An 18,747-nucleotide genomic window follows, 5' to 3' on the forward strand; every position below is an offset into this window, starting at 1 on the left:
CTGGCAGTAAGATATTTCTAAATGTGTGGCTTTAATGTCCTTGCTCTGCTCTGCGTCTTCTACAGCAGAGCAATGACTGGACTGCTAATGGACCCTGACGAACAGGAAGTGGAAGAATATAACAAGCCACTGGAGACATCATGTTGTACTCCAGAGAGCCATTAGCTAAAGTTTCCATGTATTTATCCATACACAAAAAAAGAGTGCAGTGGCTTCTTGCTAATTGCCAACAGAAAACTGTTGAGGTAGCTAGGGTGGTGCACCCTAGCAGCAGACTCCCCTCTCGCCATCCCTGATGGTTCTGTTCCACTCTGAAATTTTCTGTGATGCATGCATGAAGGAGGGAGATACCTGCTGTACTGACAGGTGGTCCCTTGTAGATTCAAGAAGTTTGTACACTGACATAAGAGCCTGGGAGCCAGAGTGGCACTGGAGACTGAGCATGTGCAGTGTAACTGTAGTGTCACACAGTGACACGAGGAGGAGATCGGTTTGTGACGGACAGGAGGAGCAGGGCAGACGGCGAATGAGTGACGGGGACTCCAGAAGATGGCTGTGGTTATGTGAGGTGAAAGTGAGGGGCCTTGTTACAGCCTCACTGTTGGAAAGGCAGACACTGACCGGCCCTGGCCTGGCAGGCTCTGTGAGCTTTAGATGCCTCCAAACAATACAAGCACACCACTTTGTGGAGCGTAACCGACACCCTAAGTAAGCCCCGGGGAGGGGTAAGGTTAAGCTGGAAAACAAAACACCAACGCAGGTCATGTAATAGGCCTCTCATTTTGCACATGTCTTTGTCAGAAACCTAATTTATTTAATAGCCTGCCTGCTTCAATGCCAGGTGTTTGGCGCGAGTAAACAGAAGGCAGCGACGATGAAAGCATAGCGGGAGAGAGAGAGAGAGAGGACAAACACTTTCCTCACATGCACTGGCGAGATGTGATTTCCAAAGTGAAGATCTGGTTCAGCCATCTGGTGATAGAGAATAGCAGGAAACTATGTCAGCGTGCTATTTTCAATAATGCAGGCATGCATGCTGTCACTATATAATTGACAATTCAAGGGGAGAATTCTGTGAAATGTCAGCCTCTGTTCGTTTATTGTATATGCCTTTTATTTACATCCCACGGTATAAATCTGTTTCTCTGTCTCTTTTTACCCTCAGCACAATTGACACAAAAGACGAGACTCCAGTTTTCTATCACACTGCTTGAGTCCATCATCTGGCTGGAGAGAGTATAAATAAAACCAGTTCGCCTAAAAATACATAAGAGATAACTGCACCTCCAGTCCTCACTCTTGATCCTGACCTCTGACCACCCTGTATATTCCTCATCCATACTACATTGGTTATCATATGATCAAATATAACCTCAGAATTGAGCCCACTGCAAATAACTGCATTTGTTTTCAGCAGAGGTTGTATTTGCAGACATTAAGCCACTATGCCGCTCTCTGGGATCGCATTCATATTCAGCTAATAAAGGTTGCCAGTAGAGATAAATCAAATCTAAAACTGAAAGGTCCAATCTGAATGTGCATTGGCCCTCAGTGAAATGAAAGCGTATTTCCCATTCAACAAAATACAAGCTGCTGATTATGTGCTTTGCCATTTCCTTTCAAGGCCTTTGTAGTAGTGAGAGGTGACAAATGAGGCATTACTACAAAAAGAGTCAAAGCATTATCCAGAAAAAGACAGTTTCTCAGTTTCTCCATTGGTACAGATTTTTTACTTAGACACTGTGACATTATCAAACAATGATAATGACCCATGTGGTAAGTAATTTAATTAACTTAGAGGAGATGGTTTCTGAAATGTGAAAAATAATACATGGGTGTCGGCAGGAAAATGAACTGCAGCAGTACATTTAGTTCCTGTGGGTTCTTTTTCCTTTTTTCTTCAGGGCCTATTCTTTCATGGACACCAGCAATAGGCATGTCAAATTTTTAATATACGCCAACTCCGTTAATAAAGGCAATGCTGGTGAAACTGTAGAGTGTCTGGCAGATTCATATTCCTCCATCTCCACCACTCCACTCAACTCCATCCTTTACTATTATGAAATGCAAATGTTATGTCACCCGCCCACTTCACGCAGAGATAAATCTGTTATTCTGTGCATTACGACACAGAAAGTCAGCACCACAACGTTCTCATTGCAGCACATAGTCACACAGTGTTAATTTGCACTCCAGTCTTTACCATTCATGCTGCATTTTATAACCATTTCCTTTCCATGACGGGGAAATTAATTGAGTTTGAGACGCCACCACATATGGAATGGAAAAAGAGGCATATAATGGATTATTGCTTCCCTGAAAACAGGATTGGACCAAAATGATGGAATTGGCTGTGGCACTACAGTAAAGTATGATGAGGTATTGTTGGAGGAGAAACTCTCCCTTGGATCAAATTATTGTGATATTCGCCTAGTTCAGTCTGTGAGGGACTATCAGAAAAAACTGAAGAGAGTCACATCAAACCTCACCAGTCAGTAGTGCCAAGGCAGACACTAACAGTAACAGTAATCTGGATATCAAGCAACATACGACAGCTCAGTCAGATTCCCTTGAATGCCTCCATATTTGTCTGTCAGGAATCCAGGTGATAAAGATCACCAGGAAACTAGGGAGGATGAGCTAAGAGATAATTCTGGCTTATTACAACTATTGAACAATTACTTCTATCAGAGTATTTCTTTCTATCAGCAAATGACACTGCACTCACCAAATTATCCGCTACGTTCTCAGAACGTGGTGACATATACTTCTCACCACCGTAATATTTATCACAGTTTACTTTGACCTCTAGTCTACTCTCTGTAGTATACAATTCCCTCCCTGTAATTTGCAGATGATGTGGTGCTCTGTGGCCTCATCAGACCAGGACCTCCAGCATGCACCGGGGCTGTTTGCAGTCAAGTGTGAAGCGGTTGGGATGAGGTTTAGCAGTTCCAAGTCTGAGGCCATGGTTCTCTGCAGGAAAATGGTGGATTGCTCTCTTCGGGTTGGGATGGAGTTTCTGCCCCAAGTGAAGGAGTTTAAGTATCTTGGGATCTTGTTCATGAGTGAGGGAAGGATGGAGCAGGATATTGACAGGTGGATCGATGCAGCATCAGCTGTAATGCGGGCGTTGTACTGGACCATTGTATTGGACCGTTGTACTGGACTGTTGGGGTGAAGAAGGAGCTTAGCCGGAGGGCAAAGCTCTTGATTTACCAGTCGATCTGGATATATCATATTTGCTGGATGGATGGATGGATGGATGGATGGATGGATGGATGGATGGATGGATGGATGGATGGATGGATGGATGGATAACCGAAAACTAATCACATATCACTCATCCTCTGCCAATCAACTTTTAATTTCATTGTGTTACTATTGCTCAGCAATCAACTTGTCGAGTACAGTGTTATGATAACTGACAGAAATGATGGGCAAAGCAACAAAAATAAAACCCAAGTTATGATAAACCAGAATTTTCCCGAAAAAATGCTCAAGTCTAAGGTAGATAAAAGCCAACAACATCAAGAAACACACAATAAAACATTAACTGTACATAAAAAAATACAATGTAATTTATTCAAAAATTTATTTTGAGGATTCATTAAAAAACACCAAAGGTGATAATATCTTTGCAAAAACCGTGCTGTACAGCTCAAGATCACATAATATTAGCACCTAGCTTTATAAAAATGTCAGTTATGTAATACAAACACTGGTGAGCGCATCATAATAATACACTGTTTTCAATAACATTTCATCACATTTATTACATCAAATAACATCATAATAAACATATTCAAACTGTGGTAATTCTCTTGATGTTCTTGTAGTTTTCCTCCTCTTGGCTCTCACTGTGTACAGACAGGCTGCTGCAGTGCACAACATCAGGGGCCTGGAGAACACCATCAAATTTAGCTCTTAGTGGCAATACACCAGGTAGTTTTCTGCAGCACTGTCGATGGACAACAGTCACAGGAAAAGGCTACAAACTAAGATTCCTATCCTGAAAGCTTTCCTGGAAACAACACGATCGTACATGAGTGCAGCAGTGATACTGTGTCTTTGTCCGGTGTATGATGACCCTCAGACATATCTGAAGACAGCTTGAAGACAGCTATTGCCTTAAAGGCTCTAAAAGTGGCCGTCTTTCAGCTTCAGTACCTCCAGATAAGGTAATCCTATTACCAAATTTAAAGCACCTGGTTCATTACTTTAAGACAGGGAATCTGAACTGAACTTGTGAGCTCAAGTCAGCGCTGCTCCACATCAGAGGTAATTGGGGAAAAGCCAGTCCAGAAGAGTGCAGTTGTCCCTCCGCCTTTCATTATTAGACACCAGTATTTTACACAAAGTATCAATAGAGTATTTAATCCAAAATCAGTGTGACAATCAATTAGTCAGTCACATTAAAAACTACCCAAGGCACAATTACCTCAACACGAACATGTTGGGATCACGTTAGGCCAATGAAAACATGTGCAGGATACACAGCATGTATTTTTATCAGTTTCTGTCTCAATCAGGTCTCAGTTTAGTCCTACATGTACACTTGTAGTTCATGACAATATTTGGATCATACACAGTAATGGAGGAGCCACTTAGAAGTGCCCTGTAAGCTAAAAATAGTGCTGATTTTGAGAAGCTCTACAAATTTGGATTTACTCAACAGTGGTTGAGTTTCAGTTGTCTGATGGGAGGCCACCTGACGTGAGACAGTGTAGCGGTGCAGTTCCCTCCTGTTCTCATCAGTGTGAGAGAAGCAGGAACTCCAGCTGCAGAATGACTGAATGCATTATTCAGCTTCAGTCGATTTCTGCCTCTATTGGTTTCTCTCTCTCTCTCTCTCTTTCTCTCTCTCTCTCGCTCAGCCCTCTCACCTTCTTCTCTTTCTCTAACGTACCTTGCGAAAGCTGGCAAAGTCCTTCTGGCTATGAGTTGTCATGATTAGCTCATTGTAATCTGCATCTGTGGGGTGAAAAACAGCAATTTAGCCTGATCTAACCTCACAGCCCCTCTGACCAGCTACAGCCCACCAGCTCAGACCTCAGCAAAATAGTAGGATTCAAGCGATTTAGTGGCTCAGAGGTCTGAGATGTGTACAAAGTAGGCACGTCATCCTGATTTTAAATGTATCTTTTGTTTCTGTCTGAAAAACAGAATTTAAAAAATTAAATTAAATATGATTTGCTTGATTTTCAAACGAGCATTGTGTTTTGCAGCTGCTCAATTAACTGTGATTGACCATTTCATTAAAGCCAATTTGCAAGTACCTCACCCACATAGGCTAATACTTCTGTGAAGTTCACTGTATGTTACTAATAAATAATAAGGTGATAAACCAATCATTTTTGGATGTTTAGTCAATTTACCACAATATTACAGCTAACTATCCTGTAAACCATTCTGCAGTGTTTTAGAAAATGTCTGCCATTCCACACATCCATTGGCCTCCACTGCTTTCTGTACAATATCAAAATATATTAGCAGACTATTGAAATATGATTGAGTTGTGTAATCGGTCACAGTGAACATCACGTCTGTATTATTTTTTGTCAAAGTTGGGCAGATTGGAGGCTGCAGTGAGTCTCTATGGGAAAGTCACAAGACAGACCATGGCTAGCTGGTTAGCATGCTAACTTCAGTAGAAGAAAAGACCGGTGGTCCTTTCCACCGCTGGAAACAGCTATTGGCGAGTAAAGAAATGAAGTTTGTTATGCTAACGTTGGCTATGTAGCGATTGCAAAACTTCCAAATAGCTCCATTAACTTTGACAAAAAATAAAAATACAAATTTTATGTTCAGTTACATGACTTTATATTACGCAAAATATTGATTTTCATATTGTATGGAAATGACATGAAACCAATAAATTCCTGAAACTATAGGAAACAAACAACCAGAAACCTAAAAAATAGGTAGAATGCATTAAAGAATATTGTAAAATGTAAAGTTTACATAATTTGTAGTTAAGAAGCTAAAGCTGACAGATGCAAACACACTGGAAAGGTCCTTTAAAGTGACTGAAGCAGTTTTCAGTAATCTATGAAGTTCATTGACCTTTACCAGTGACCTGTCAGAAGCAGAGCACAGATGTGCCACAAATGACCGCTATAGAGGTTTGTGAGGAAACTATAAACTTACTACTGTCATATTAGCCTGACATGTTAATTAAAACCTCTGTAGCTCATCAAGTAATTGTTGATCAAGTGGTAATAAAACTGTGACCTACGTATGCAGTTAGCATAGTAGTAACCTACTTACTATAACTAAATTACCGAAATATTTCTCTTTACTCTCTGATATGCAGTGTCATTCTGTTTTACAGTTGTAGTTGTCATGGTGAACTACATGTAGCTCTCTTACCTGTGGGGCCCTCACTAGAGTATCCCAGGTTGACCTCCCCCGCTGTCACCTCAGCAACCGAGCGTTTCCCAACCTCTGATTGGTCGAACCTGCAAATACCCAAATGAACGGTCCAATGGAAAAAGTAACCTTTAGCTGGGGTACGGCAGAGCTACACTGTCAGAGGCTATGCTGCGGTGAACAGACAATTTTACTTTCTCATAAAGCTGCTGCACTGTATCAGAGGCTGCTGCATTGTTTTCATCATAAAGTGCTTTGATAGATAAAAAATGAACATCATCATCATTTATCACTGCATTTTATTAGCCCCAACCAATGTACTCAACTCTCTCTTCAGTGTGCTCAGTGGAAAAGCTATAAATTGTATTTCAGCTGCATGGAAAGTGCTGACAAATACAATGTGTGATATATCTTCTTAAATGAGCTAATGACAATTTGAATCTTAATTAAGTTGCTACAAACTGTAATGGCTATTTAATGCATGCAATTTCAAATTCATGTCTTCAGTTTTCTTTTATTATCAGGAACAATAAAAGTCCATTCAGGCTCAGAAATAAGATGTATGTATTAACTAAGATTCACGCTGAGGCCTCATATTATAGTAGCTTATGTAAAGAATAAAAGGAGCTCAACGCAGCCGGGCCTGCATGTCTCTGCTTCTGCCACAGATTATTTGAAGCTTCTCCCTCTACGAGAAAGTCACTTTCACTTAAGATGCCACAGTTTGTCTCAAAGTTCTTTTTCTTAGTTCAGAAAAGTGAAAAAAATCCAATGTGTTCATTGTTTAAAAATAGCCTCATAAAGCAGAATGAGTCTAGAAAAAGAGCTTTTAAATCTTACCATATGGCCGCCTGTGGACTTGGTTCTGAAAGGTAAAAAAAAAAAAGAGGCATAAAGTTTACAGAACATCAGACGTTAACTTAATCATTCTCACTGCATTGACCACAGACCCATTGTGCTAGCTCACTGCATCTACAATATGAAAGCTGTAAATGTCCTGTTGTTTATTAGTTTTGGGTTCTGCACTACTATCATAGCCTCCAGTCAGTTCAACAGTGAAAGCTGGAGCTGAGTGTTAATGAGTTTTGTAACACGGCTTCATGGTTGTCTTTGCCAGAGGTCCTCCTGGCCACAGCAAAAATACAACAATGTAACAATGGTGCAGATGGTGCTTGCCCCAGGAGAGGTATAAAGTGTTTCTTTAACAGGGAGAGAAATTGCCTTTGTCATTATATTTTAAATCCCTGCTGTCATGCTGGCCAAAGTCTTTGAGGGGGCCTATATTAGATCCCTTCTATTTTTTAAATAATTACAAAGCATACATTGTTCCCCATTGAGGTGGATTACCCAAAGAAAAGCTTAGTGACTTGGAAGCAAGCCACATCCTCTAACATGTGAAATCTCCTCATGAAGTTAATTTAACTTGCTCAGGGATTGTTACATTAACGATACTGAGACTGAATCAAGGACGACGGTGAAGGAGGTATTAGACGTTTCAGGTACAGAATCAGCAGCCGAAGGAGAAAGGTCACACCTGCTTTATGATAATCCCTTAGCTCTAAACCATGGCCATGATTTGCAATGGTCCAGAATCAGTCACAGGGATTACAGTGACTTCTTAATGTGTGACTCAGGGCCACTTTTTGTTATCGCACACAAACAGGCCTCCTCCTGCTCCTTGTGCTAGAGCAACGATCCCCTCAGAGATGGCACTCAGGAAACATCTCTGCAACGTCCTGCTTTCCTGGCCAGGCTTTTTACAACATCACGCCACTGCACTTCCGCACCTCGCCAAGGTATCGACCTCTCTGCTTGGAGAGGTGACAAGTAGCCTGGCCACATCACAAATATTCCAGGTCGGGTTATGAGCTCCAAAAGAGTTGCAGTAAAACTGTCTCACTGTGTGGTGATTTTAAAACCTTATTAATGGGTTTATAGCATTTCCTGACCCATGCAAGACCTGGAGGGCTGTGAAGGAAGAGTTGGTGCTGCCTTAGTCACCTTTCAACTTTAAAAACAAAAGTTCAACTTAAAGGAATAGTTCAACATTTTGGGAATTATGCTTAGGGTTTTTTTTTTTGTTTTTTTTTGATGAGAAGTAGATGTGTGACGTGAGAGAGGTATTAATCTCCTAATCTAACTCAGCAATAGAGTAAAAAAAAACACTGTCTGACTTCCTTTGTTGGACTAACTAACTCGTGAGATACGCTGTGTCCTTTCTGTGTGGCACAGCGCTTCAGTCAAACATACCGACTCATCAGGCACGAACCAGGTGTGATTCAGAACCTCTCATTCCCCAAGGTACAATTTCTGCCAGTGTGTCAAAAACTGTAATCCTTTTAGCAAACAGGTTGATATCCTGTCCAAGGCCACTGCATTCCCAACACACAACTGTCAACTTGTTTTCACATCTCAGCCTTTATCAGAATGCTCCCACCAACGCAACTATCAAGGTTTAAGGATATAAACCCAGGGCCGAGACACAGCCCCTTTTATTTATACAGGGGAGGCTCACTGAAATTACAACCTATCTTTTTTTTCTGCAACAACTTTTATTAAATCAAACACCAGCAGTGAAGAGGCTGCAGGTCCTGTGGGAGTGAAACAACTGTTACTAGCTTGGTAGTTTATATACTGTAGTAGCACATTAAAAGTACAGTAGGACAAACTTCAAACTATAACAACTAACAAAAAATAGAAATTACAAAATAAAGTGCATAAACAAAGATATACTAGTTTTTCTGCTGTGACTTATTCTTCACTGTGGTTGGCTCCATAACTGTCCAGTTTCTGATGCCCAAGGAAATAAATTTACACTGTGTAATGAATATGATTACAAATGAGGTAAGGTATGCTACTTCAGTAAACACTTTTAAAAAAAACTTAGATTTCAGACTTTCAAGTCTTGCCAAAATCATATTTAGTCATGTCTTTTCCAGACAAACCTAATGTTCAAGTGATTTATTTAACTTAATAGTTGACAGTGGAGCCAGCAGGCTGCAGCCCAGCAGATGGAGACACAGCAGGGGAATGTAGTGACAAAACTTGCCCTGTAAACTGTAGCTTACAAGTGGATGAGTAATGACCACACCAACATCTAACTGACCAGAATTACACATGCAAGTACATTTTTAAAGTTGTTAAGTTTGCTGCATCTGACTCACTGTATGCTGAAAAATCCAATTTAGTTTCAGTTGGACTGAACACCTGAAAGCTGCCTTGCACAAACTGTCCAACTAGTGATATGCCTGGACCATGCCCTGCTCCTCTGCAGTAGATGTTCAGGATTGATAGTCATTATTTCTTCCTGTCTTGATTTTCCCAGTTGTTTCGGGATTCAAACTGGCAGCCCTGCACTCATGCACATACCTCTCCAACATCTTTGTGTGCTGCTGTTGCCCGAGAAATAAAGCTTTCTGCTGACAACTAATGTTCTGCCTTTGTCAGAAAAAATATCGTGTGCCCTTGGTGAAGGCCAGCGCAGGGCAGTGCCGAGTCACAGCGTGTAACCACCTATCTCCTTCATTATACTTTAATCACAGTTTCTGCACTGGAAAAGGGAAGGGGGAGGAGGGGAGGTTTTTTTTTTTTCACCTAGAGCAATTTAAGGAAGAGAAAAGTGCCTACTTGCTTGTCTCCTTTGTCTGTAACAGAGGACAGTGCAGATGCAGAGCAGGAGGAGCAGCAGCAGAGCAGAGAGGGAGGCCGTTACTGCCAGCGGGACTGTGCAGTCGTCTCCTTCCTGCACCACCTCTGCAACTGAGGGAGAGAAGGTCACATCAGTGTTTTAGTAAAAAAAAAAAAAAAAAACGCTGAAGCAGTGTTTTTACCTTGCAATTCAATCACAGATTTGCCGACCTAGTGTGAAGAAAGCTGTGTTTAATTTCCTGTTTTAATTTTTAGGTTTCAAGAGAGTGTTACAACCACAACTGCAAAGGGAACATTACTAAAATAATAATGCAACATTTGTATTTTGAAGCTGCGGGCCTTACAGAGGTTTGCAACCTCAGCTCCGCTGTAGTGGCTGTGATGCAAACTCATGCAGTGTTGATCTGGCAGCTACTTTCTATTCCACTCTCCCCTTCAACAATAATGCTGAGTGATGATTCACAAGCATCCCCCAAAAAAAGGGAGAGAACAAAATGAAACAAAAAAAAAAAGACGAGAGAGAAACACACAAAATGTAGAGACAGAGATCTAAACTAGGACAGAACAAAGAGAGGCTTGACAGACGGCTCTCACTGTGCATTTGTGTGTATTATTTTAATGTGAAACACGATGGCTGTGTTACAGTCTCACCCACTGTCAGGCGGACGCTGCTCTTCAGTGGCGTGGGGAGGGCAGACACGGAGGCCAGACAGCACACATAAGAGCTCTTTGCGGCCGTCACACTGAGGTTGCTGCTCACAGTGAAGAGGCTCTTCCCTGACTCTTCACTGCTGATGTTGTATTCACCCTGGCTCACCTCCACACCATTCCCCACAGAGAGAGAGACGATTACTATCACTTACAGTATATTCTAATTGGGATGACTACGTTCTAACTTGCCAGACTTTTTCAGAGTTTTTCTGTAAGTACGCCAAATGTATCTGAGCTTAAAGGAGCAGTTCACCCATAAATGTTTACTGTATAGGACTGAGGGTGAGTCTGCCTGTCACATTTTGTAAATGAAAAGTTTTAAAAAGTTGAGCTTTTTGAAGGTGATGGAGCTGTCTCAGATTTGTTAGCATCGGTTCAGCCTAAGGAACAAGAACAACTTGCATTGACAGCACCACTCCCACTCTATTCAGAGGCAGGACAGAATTTCCTGTCATAGCAGAAATACATTACAAGTAGGTACAGTAAAAGGGATGGACTTTACTAATGGTCAATCAAATCAGCTCCTCTCATCCCCTCTAAAAGCAGTGCACTCATCACCGTGACAACCTGCCAGTTTCCCAAAGGAAGAGACTTGAAGCCACCTCTTCCAAATATAAATATACTTGAGAAGAAAGTAGTTTTGAGTTTAAATGTTAACTGTGAATTATTGTGAGTAAAATGTTTTAATAAGTTTTGAAAGAGGCAATGAAGAAAGTGTTTTTAACATAATTTTGGGGCTTTTGGGATACTATAAACTAAATGCACTTGAGTACATTTTATTTGTATTAGGGTAAGTTACAGCCAATAAATAGATAGCAGTACATATGCTTTGGTTGGGTTTTTTGGAGCGTAAAAATAAGGCAGCTGTGAAATTTTTTTCACATAAACAATTTTTTGGCATTAGTGTATTCTGATTAGGGATATAAAATTGCTTTTTAAGTTCTCAAAGTGACATGTCTCAAAGGGGTTTTACAATCTGTACAGCATACAACATCATCTATCCTCATCCCTCAGTTTAGACAAGGAAAATACCCAAAACGTTGACCCATTTCACTATAAAGATGAATATGATGAGCATGTCTGGTTGCAGTACTTACCTTTCTGTCATTCACCTGCCACTGCAGACGGGGTTCAGGGTACCACCCTACTGCTTGGCATTCAAACAGCACTGACTGGCCCTGGAAAGCCAACTTATTGTCCCCAAAGACTTTCACGCTGCCCTTTTCTGCAATCAGAAGAAAGTACATTCACAAAGTTGAATTTTTTCTTTTTTATGTGCCCACACACATGCACAGTATACTGTATGTATGCCTGTATATTCATGCATATGCACCAGTGTGAGTAGGTCTAACTGATTTTCATCGACAGTCTCCTTTGAAATTCATGCAGCTTCATGCTCTTATCTTTACCCAAAGATGAGCATCACTTCTCCAGTTGGCCTGAAGATGGATTTCATTCGTCCCGGGTGATTGATCGCATGTCTCAAAAGTCTCAGTTGCCTGACGAATGCGTTTTCCCCTTCATCTCCTTCCCTGACAGCCAAATAAGCCACTTAAGGCCCTGGGAGATACAGTATCTCATATTTGAAGTTATTATCTAGCAGAATGAAAGGCGGTGGATGCAACAGACAATTGCTATAGACAGAAAGATAATTACAGAAGCGCCAGTGCTTTGTCTAAGCGAATGACATGTCTGTGGTGATTTAGTTTCATATCCGCAGATGTTTAGTACAAATCATTGGCTGTCCCTTTTCTCCAGGGGCCTTTATTTGATGCCTGATTTGGTGTCATAAACATCGTACCGTCCAATTCTTACAGAGACCGGTTCTGATAGTGGACTCCAGCTGCTCTTGGATAGAATCTCGGCACGGGTGGATAAAGTGTTGGCGAGGAACCAGCAGCCTCATTTGCACTGACTGAGGGGCTCTGGGCGATCACGGCTGATTGATACATCTGAATAGAAAAAGAATGACATCAGCACTTCCTCCCAAAGCTCCGATCTAAGTGATCCCTGAAATAAGGTTTCATAAGGTTTGTTAATCACTGAAGGGAAAGTGAAGACTGTGGGCTGCGGTGGCGGGCTCTGAGAGGCCGTGAGCCCCCAGCGAACTCTTAATTTCGGTGATTTTTCAGCAGGGGTCGTCAAAGGGGAAATTGCCACTTTGAGGGCAATATTTATAGACTTTTACGTGTGCGTATGTAGGATTGGTGTGTATGCGTGTGTGTTACATGAACAGTATATAACATGGGCACTTTATGTGTGGGTGTGATTTTTTTGCAAATGAGAGGGGCACTACTCACATGCATGTTCACTCTTCTGATTTATATCAAAGTGTTCTCCTTTTCTGCAGCTCTAGCCATCTGCAGATCCTCTTTATAGTCATGAGCGCATATTGATTAGTTCAAGTGAAAGGTTTGTGTGTTTGAGTTGGAGTGAGTAAGAGGAATAAGCAGAGAAGGAGCGGCGAGAGCTAGCGGGAGCATGTAGTCATATTTACACCATCTTCATATTGGACAATTAAAGCAGGGAGTGTGGATGGTAGCACACGGAGTCAACCAGGCCTGTGTGGATTTGTGGCTCTATTCCAACAGTATATTTGAGCTGCAGTACACAAATCACAGGCAGAGTTGCTGACTGTTAACTGGGCGTGCCAGGATGCACAATTAATTCAGAGGCTGTGTCAGGCCATAGTGATCCTCTGCATCCACACTGGAGGGCCTGATTCACCATACACTACTGTTAATGGCTGCATATGTCAGTGGGGATTTGTGGCACTGGCAGCAATGAGGGCTCTCTCCATAATATATTGGAGGCGATGGGTCATTGGTTTTGTTTCCTCTCGCTTTTTGCAGAGCGGATGTTTCCACGCTGATTTTTTTTTTTTTTTTTTTTTTTTAAGCTGAGCTCTCAGTTCACTTTTTGCATACTGTTATTAGATTTTTTTTTTTTTTTAAACTTGACCTAGAGAAAGAAACATCAACACCATCCATTCATTTCTTCTTAAAAATAGGATTGGTTGTATTGGAACAACCTCTTTTTCTTACCGCTAAAGTGACAAAGAATTTAAAATCTAATTTTTAATCTTAATATATTCTTGTAATAATCATTTTCACAGAATTTCCAAATGTATGATAAGTATAGCAAAATAATAAATATTCCAGCCAGATATAGTAAAAATGCTGAGCTTTAATTATAACATAGGCCATCTTTATATAACACATTTAACTTGGTTTAATGCTGTTATAATGCATTTGAGTGAATGTGTGAGCAACTGGAAGGGATAATGTTTAATCCCTAAGATCCATAAGATCCATTGTGTGTTTATCAACACTGGTATATTGGTCCAGTTAGCTAGATGGCCATGGCAGAACAAACAATATTCTCACCTTACCTATTTTATGACTTTTTTTCAATTTAATTAATTCCACAAGTTAAGGCGGAAATATAGATTTATCTTTCTGTGCTCTCCCAAGAAACTCAGACTGAATGATGATGATGGGGCCAAATGAAGTGCAGAAATGACTCTAAGTTGTTTTGGATGTGTTTTTCTTTGGTAATTACTATAAGGAATCCCGCTTGTTAAAATGCTGGTTCTCACTGCAGTTCCTGCTACAGATAACAACTCCATCTAGAAGTGCAGAGAACAACAGATTTTTATCAAGTCCTGACTCGTAACTCTTCAGCAAATGTGCCACCCAGTCCTCCTCACACAGCATAACCCCTTTGGCACAGCATCTGCATAATAAACACTAAATGAGGAGAGGAGAGGAGAGGAGAGGAGAGGAGAGGAGAGGAGAGGAGAGGAGAGGAGAGGAGATTGGTTGTAGCTGCTGCCTGTTCTGACTGCCATGGAGTTCAGCACTTTCCAACTGGTATTTATATCTGGGGCCAATCGATTCCTGTCCTCGGCACCACACCCACACTGTCATTAACAATGTCACAAGAACCATCAAACACGCCAGGGTAACTGTACTCCACCACCCGGACCCAAATGATTTCCCACCCGTGATATACACCATGATTGATCACTCAGGCACTAGTGCAGCAGAAAACTTTGATTCTCTGAACCCTACTCTACAAACAAATGCTATGTTTTTTTTTTCTCTGATTCTTTGTGTCTCTTTTTTTTTTTTTTTTAGTAGAGAGAGCAGTGTGTGGGTGGACAGAATCAAAGCAGCTACACAACTTTTGCTTAGTCCCTTCATTTACCTCTTTTTTTTCTCTTCTTTTTTTTCCACACTGCTTTTTGCCTTGTCAAGGTTAAATTCAGTTTATTTCTGCATTCTCTCACACTGCAATGGTTTTCAAGAGACTTGCCATCTGCTTGGTTTCCTTTCCATATGTGTGTGTGTGTGTGTGTGTGTGTGTGTGTGTGTGTTGTGTAAATACTCGTGTTTGCAAGAAAGTGAGTATCCCTGAGAGAACCTGGCTGCACAAAAAGCCTTTGAAATTCAATTCAAAACACACACGTGCACACAGTACCTCTTCTGACTTTCACACACGCAAACATATGCTCACATATGACCATACAGACCTTGTACAAACAGGCTTGCTGTTTTCCTATCAAAGTCCTGGAGGTCACAGGTCACTTGTCCCTGGTTGTTCCTCTCTGTGCTCTTCAGGACAAATACCCAGCTGTCTTTTGAGATTTGGCTTTTCTCAGCTGTCACATTAGTGTTGGTGGATGGCAGGACACCATGCAACTTTGAGATGGTGAGTGCCACTGTGCCGTCCAGCAGCCACACCATAGCGGTCCACTGGGTGTTGGGGCTGCAGGTAAAGCGGGCCTCCTCCCCTCGTAGGACGGTTAATGTTTCAGGTGACAGCTTCATCTGAGCTCCAACTGCTAAAGGTCCAAGGAGAGACAGACATAAAATATTGTAACTGAAGTGACATCTATCTTGTAGTGAATCTGAAGTGAAAACGATTCAAAACACCATAGCATCAGTTATGCGCACTGCTTCTGAACTACCTTGAAGGGAATAGTTTGACACTCTCTTGTGTGTTTGGTAAATATGAAGCTACAGCCGGTTAGCTTAGCTTAACACCTAGCCTGTCTCAGCTCACAAATTAACACGTTGTATATCGTTTAATTTGTATAAAAGCCAAAATGAAAATGGCCTTTTGTCATAGTGAGGTTGCCTGGCAACAATATATAACTCAATTTTATATTAAATTATATGAGGCTTTAGGTTTGTAGGTCTCTTTGGATAAAAGCGTCTGCCATTTGAGTAAATAAATGTAAATGTAAATGAAAAGCATTAAGCCAATCACAATTAAGAGGCTGGTTTTACAATATACAAAATGTAAACCACACACGTCTACTTATGGGATGGGTTACAAAAGCAATGTATATTTTAAAGATGCACAATTTAACAACTGTCAAATGCTACAGTTGTCAATAACATCAATACAAGTTTAACAGGATTGGACAATATTTCACTTTTTTCAACACAAATTGACTCCAGACCAAATAAAAATGTATCCAGGGTACATAAACAGCAAGATCACATTTGCAGTAGAAATCAGAAGGAAAACATCCAATCAGTATATTGACATACACAGAGACTCGGGGGGATAGATTGAAATTAGTGTATGCAAGGAGAAGGAAAAACCATTAATGTAGAGTAGAGTCAGTGGCCAGTAAGTATGGATACATTCAGCTTGGTCAGAGTGAATATGGGTTAATGCTTCGGTGTACAAATCAAAACCTTCCCATCACAGAGGACCCAATGCATATCTCCTCAAGACAACTTTGACAGAACATTCAGGACACGGAGGGTGCAAGTAAGAGATGAAATGATAGTAAGAGAAAAAGAGAGACATCAAAGCCTGAAAGGGATAAAGAGACAAAGAAGGAGAATGACAGCACAACTCCCTAAATCTGCTTCTTACTGTGGCTGTCCAGAGAGAGATTGGCGATTTGGCTTGTCAGGATGAATGAGGGCAAATAGGATTTAGGGAAGAAATACTGACAAAGGAGAAGAGTGTAAATTCATTAGTAGCTGCCTGCAACAGGCCACAGCATCGCTCTGCAGGGTAAACATTTAACAGGAACCTGCAGAACTTGATGAAGCTACAAGCAGTTGCACGGTTGGGGCTAAAATTGATGAACAGACTCTGAGCAATCATCCATAACCAGCTGTACAGTGTACTGCGAGGACCTACTCTTCAATTACTCTATAAACATTAGTCAGATACACGCATAAACACGGAGACACATGCACACAGATAAATTCCGGCACATCTTTGTGGCTTTTTGTTGCTGATAAATGAAGGAGAAAAGGAATTGATATTAATGGCATGACCGTGAAATATGAAATAACATGTTTATGCCACAGTACTCAGGGTGATGTATAACTTGTTTGTGGTGAGCTAACTGTGTTACCTTCTACAGCCAGCATGCAGAGTCATAAATTATGCATCCGTTTAGGAAATTAGGTCTGAGAAATATCTAGGCCACCCTATACAGCTATTCCTTTTCATTGCAATCAGAGAATGGCAGACTAATGAGCATAATTTGTGCGTGCTCCTATTGGGACCATGAACCAGTGACTCTGAAGTCCCCTGACCACCGGCAACATCTTACTGTTAACTAGATAGGCAGCCATTTTAAAGAAAATTAATTATAAAGTGCAAATAGATCATTAGGCCTTCTAATTAGATTGTCTGTTGGTTTAATCTGAAGGGTTCCGCTATTAAACACACCACGGCACTGAATGTGGCCATTAATACAAGCACATTACTGGCCTCTGTGACACAACTCCAGTCAAACAAGCTCCTGTGTTTGTCATGAACTGAAGTCTCATAATAATAGTTTTCTGCAACTGGCTATTGGAGAGGTAAATTACTGAAATATTTTTGCCAACAGGTCTACCAAATATGGCAATCCATGGGGACGGTTGGATTACTTCTCTATTTCCAGTACCCCTATATCTTCGTAAAAATCATGAGCTGAACTCTCACCTTGAATCCTGCATGAAAGTAGGAACACCAACAGATGAACCACCATTGTTCAATGCTGGATGATCCTGAAATTAAAATAATTGAATTATTCCATATATCGGGCCACATTTTATCATAATCTCAGGTGGTTTTTTGTTTTGTTTTTTTTTTGCATCCTCTGTAGCTTGTCTTTTAAGTTTAGCTGGTAATACAATTAAATTAAGAAAAGAAAAACAGGTAAAAAGGTAATAAATCCTTTTTTGTTAAATTTAGATTCATTCTCATTTTATTATTCTGAGTTTAATTCATCCTTGTGCGTTCATGCCTTTCCAAAAATCATTCATTTAAAAGAAGACTCAAAGCAAATTACAGCAAATGTGACGACACCTGAACAAACCATCTGTTAACCGTTTATCTCTTGTCTCTATGACCACAGATAGGACTGTAACTCCATGAAAGAAACATCAAGTTCTCTCTCTCTTCCACACATGTAAAGAGTATTTCTGTGTTGTCAAAGTGCGACAATTACAGCTTGTATTATTACTCAAAAACACCAAGTTAACCAGTAAAATCACTGAGATCTTGTATGTAACTTGTTGCACGGCACCTGTCTCTGAACCATTTCTTTCACACAAGGCAGAAAGTCGCATCTCCTGACTAAAATTGAGGTTGAGGTTAAGTTTACAATAACTATCAATAAATCCCAGAGTTTGTCTGGCTCACCTCAGTCTGGCGTCTCTGTGGATCAGCAGCGAACGTCACATACAGTGGATACATGTCAGTGATGCTGCTTCTTCCTCATGCCATGGTGCTCTATCAAGCAAAGCTGTCCCGTTAAATATTACCACACTCGGTGGGAACTTTGTACTGTGCAGATGTAAACACACAGTGTGACTCATTCTGCAAACAATGTCCCTTGTAAATCCCTATTTCCCAGGGGCCCTATAACTAGACCCCCCACCCTCTTCAGATGAATGCATTTGGACACACTGAATAATGAATGATAAAAGAAGAATGACCTATTTGGTAATTTAAGAAATAAAAAAAAAACATTTGGAAACTTTAAGTTTA

General features: G+C 40.8%; 1 protein-coding gene across 4 annotated transcripts; it reads right to left on the reverse strand.

Moving 5' to 3' along the window:
- Positions 1-3,581: 3,581 nt before the first annotated feature.
- On the reverse strand, positions 3,582-18,543 carry igsf5b (immunoglobulin superfamily, member 5b). 4 transcript variants are annotated; one of them, XM_087173785.1, is made up of 10 exons: positions 18,400-18,531; positions 17,698-17,762; positions 15,266-15,574; positions 11,829-11,956; positions 10,672-10,837; positions 10,000-10,131; positions 7,213-7,237; positions 6,373-6,461; positions 4,910-4,974; positions 3,582-3,901 (listed from the first exon to the last, which is right to left on the reverse strand). In XM_087173785.1, exons 2-10 carry the CDS (start codon positions 17,741-17,743, stop codon positions 3,806-3,808), a joined length of 1,056 nt encoding a protein of 351 aa, XP_087029911.1. In that variant the 5' UTR covers positions 17,744-17,762; positions 18,400-18,531; the 3' UTR covers positions 3,582-3,805. The 4 variants fall into 4 exon arrangements, with proteins under 4 accessions (XP_087029911.1, XP_023261411.1, XP_023261412.1 ...); XM_023405643.2 differs by having other exon boundaries at positions 15,266-15,577; XM_023405644.2 differs by lacking the exon at positions 17,698-17,762 and having other exon boundaries at positions 15,266-15,577; positions 18,400-18,543.
- Between the last annotated feature and the right edge of the window lie 204 nt (positions 18,544-18,747).

This window comes from Seriola lalandi, unplaced genomic scaffold, assembly GCF_002814215.2.
Source record: "Seriola lalandi dorsalis isolate HSWRI2012SDOR001 ecotype SW California unplaced genomic scaffold, Sedor1 jcf7180002054281, whole genome shotgun sequence".
Taxonomy (NCBI): domain Eukaryota; kingdom Metazoa; phylum Chordata; class Actinopteri; order Carangiformes; family Carangidae; genus Seriola; species Seriola lalandi.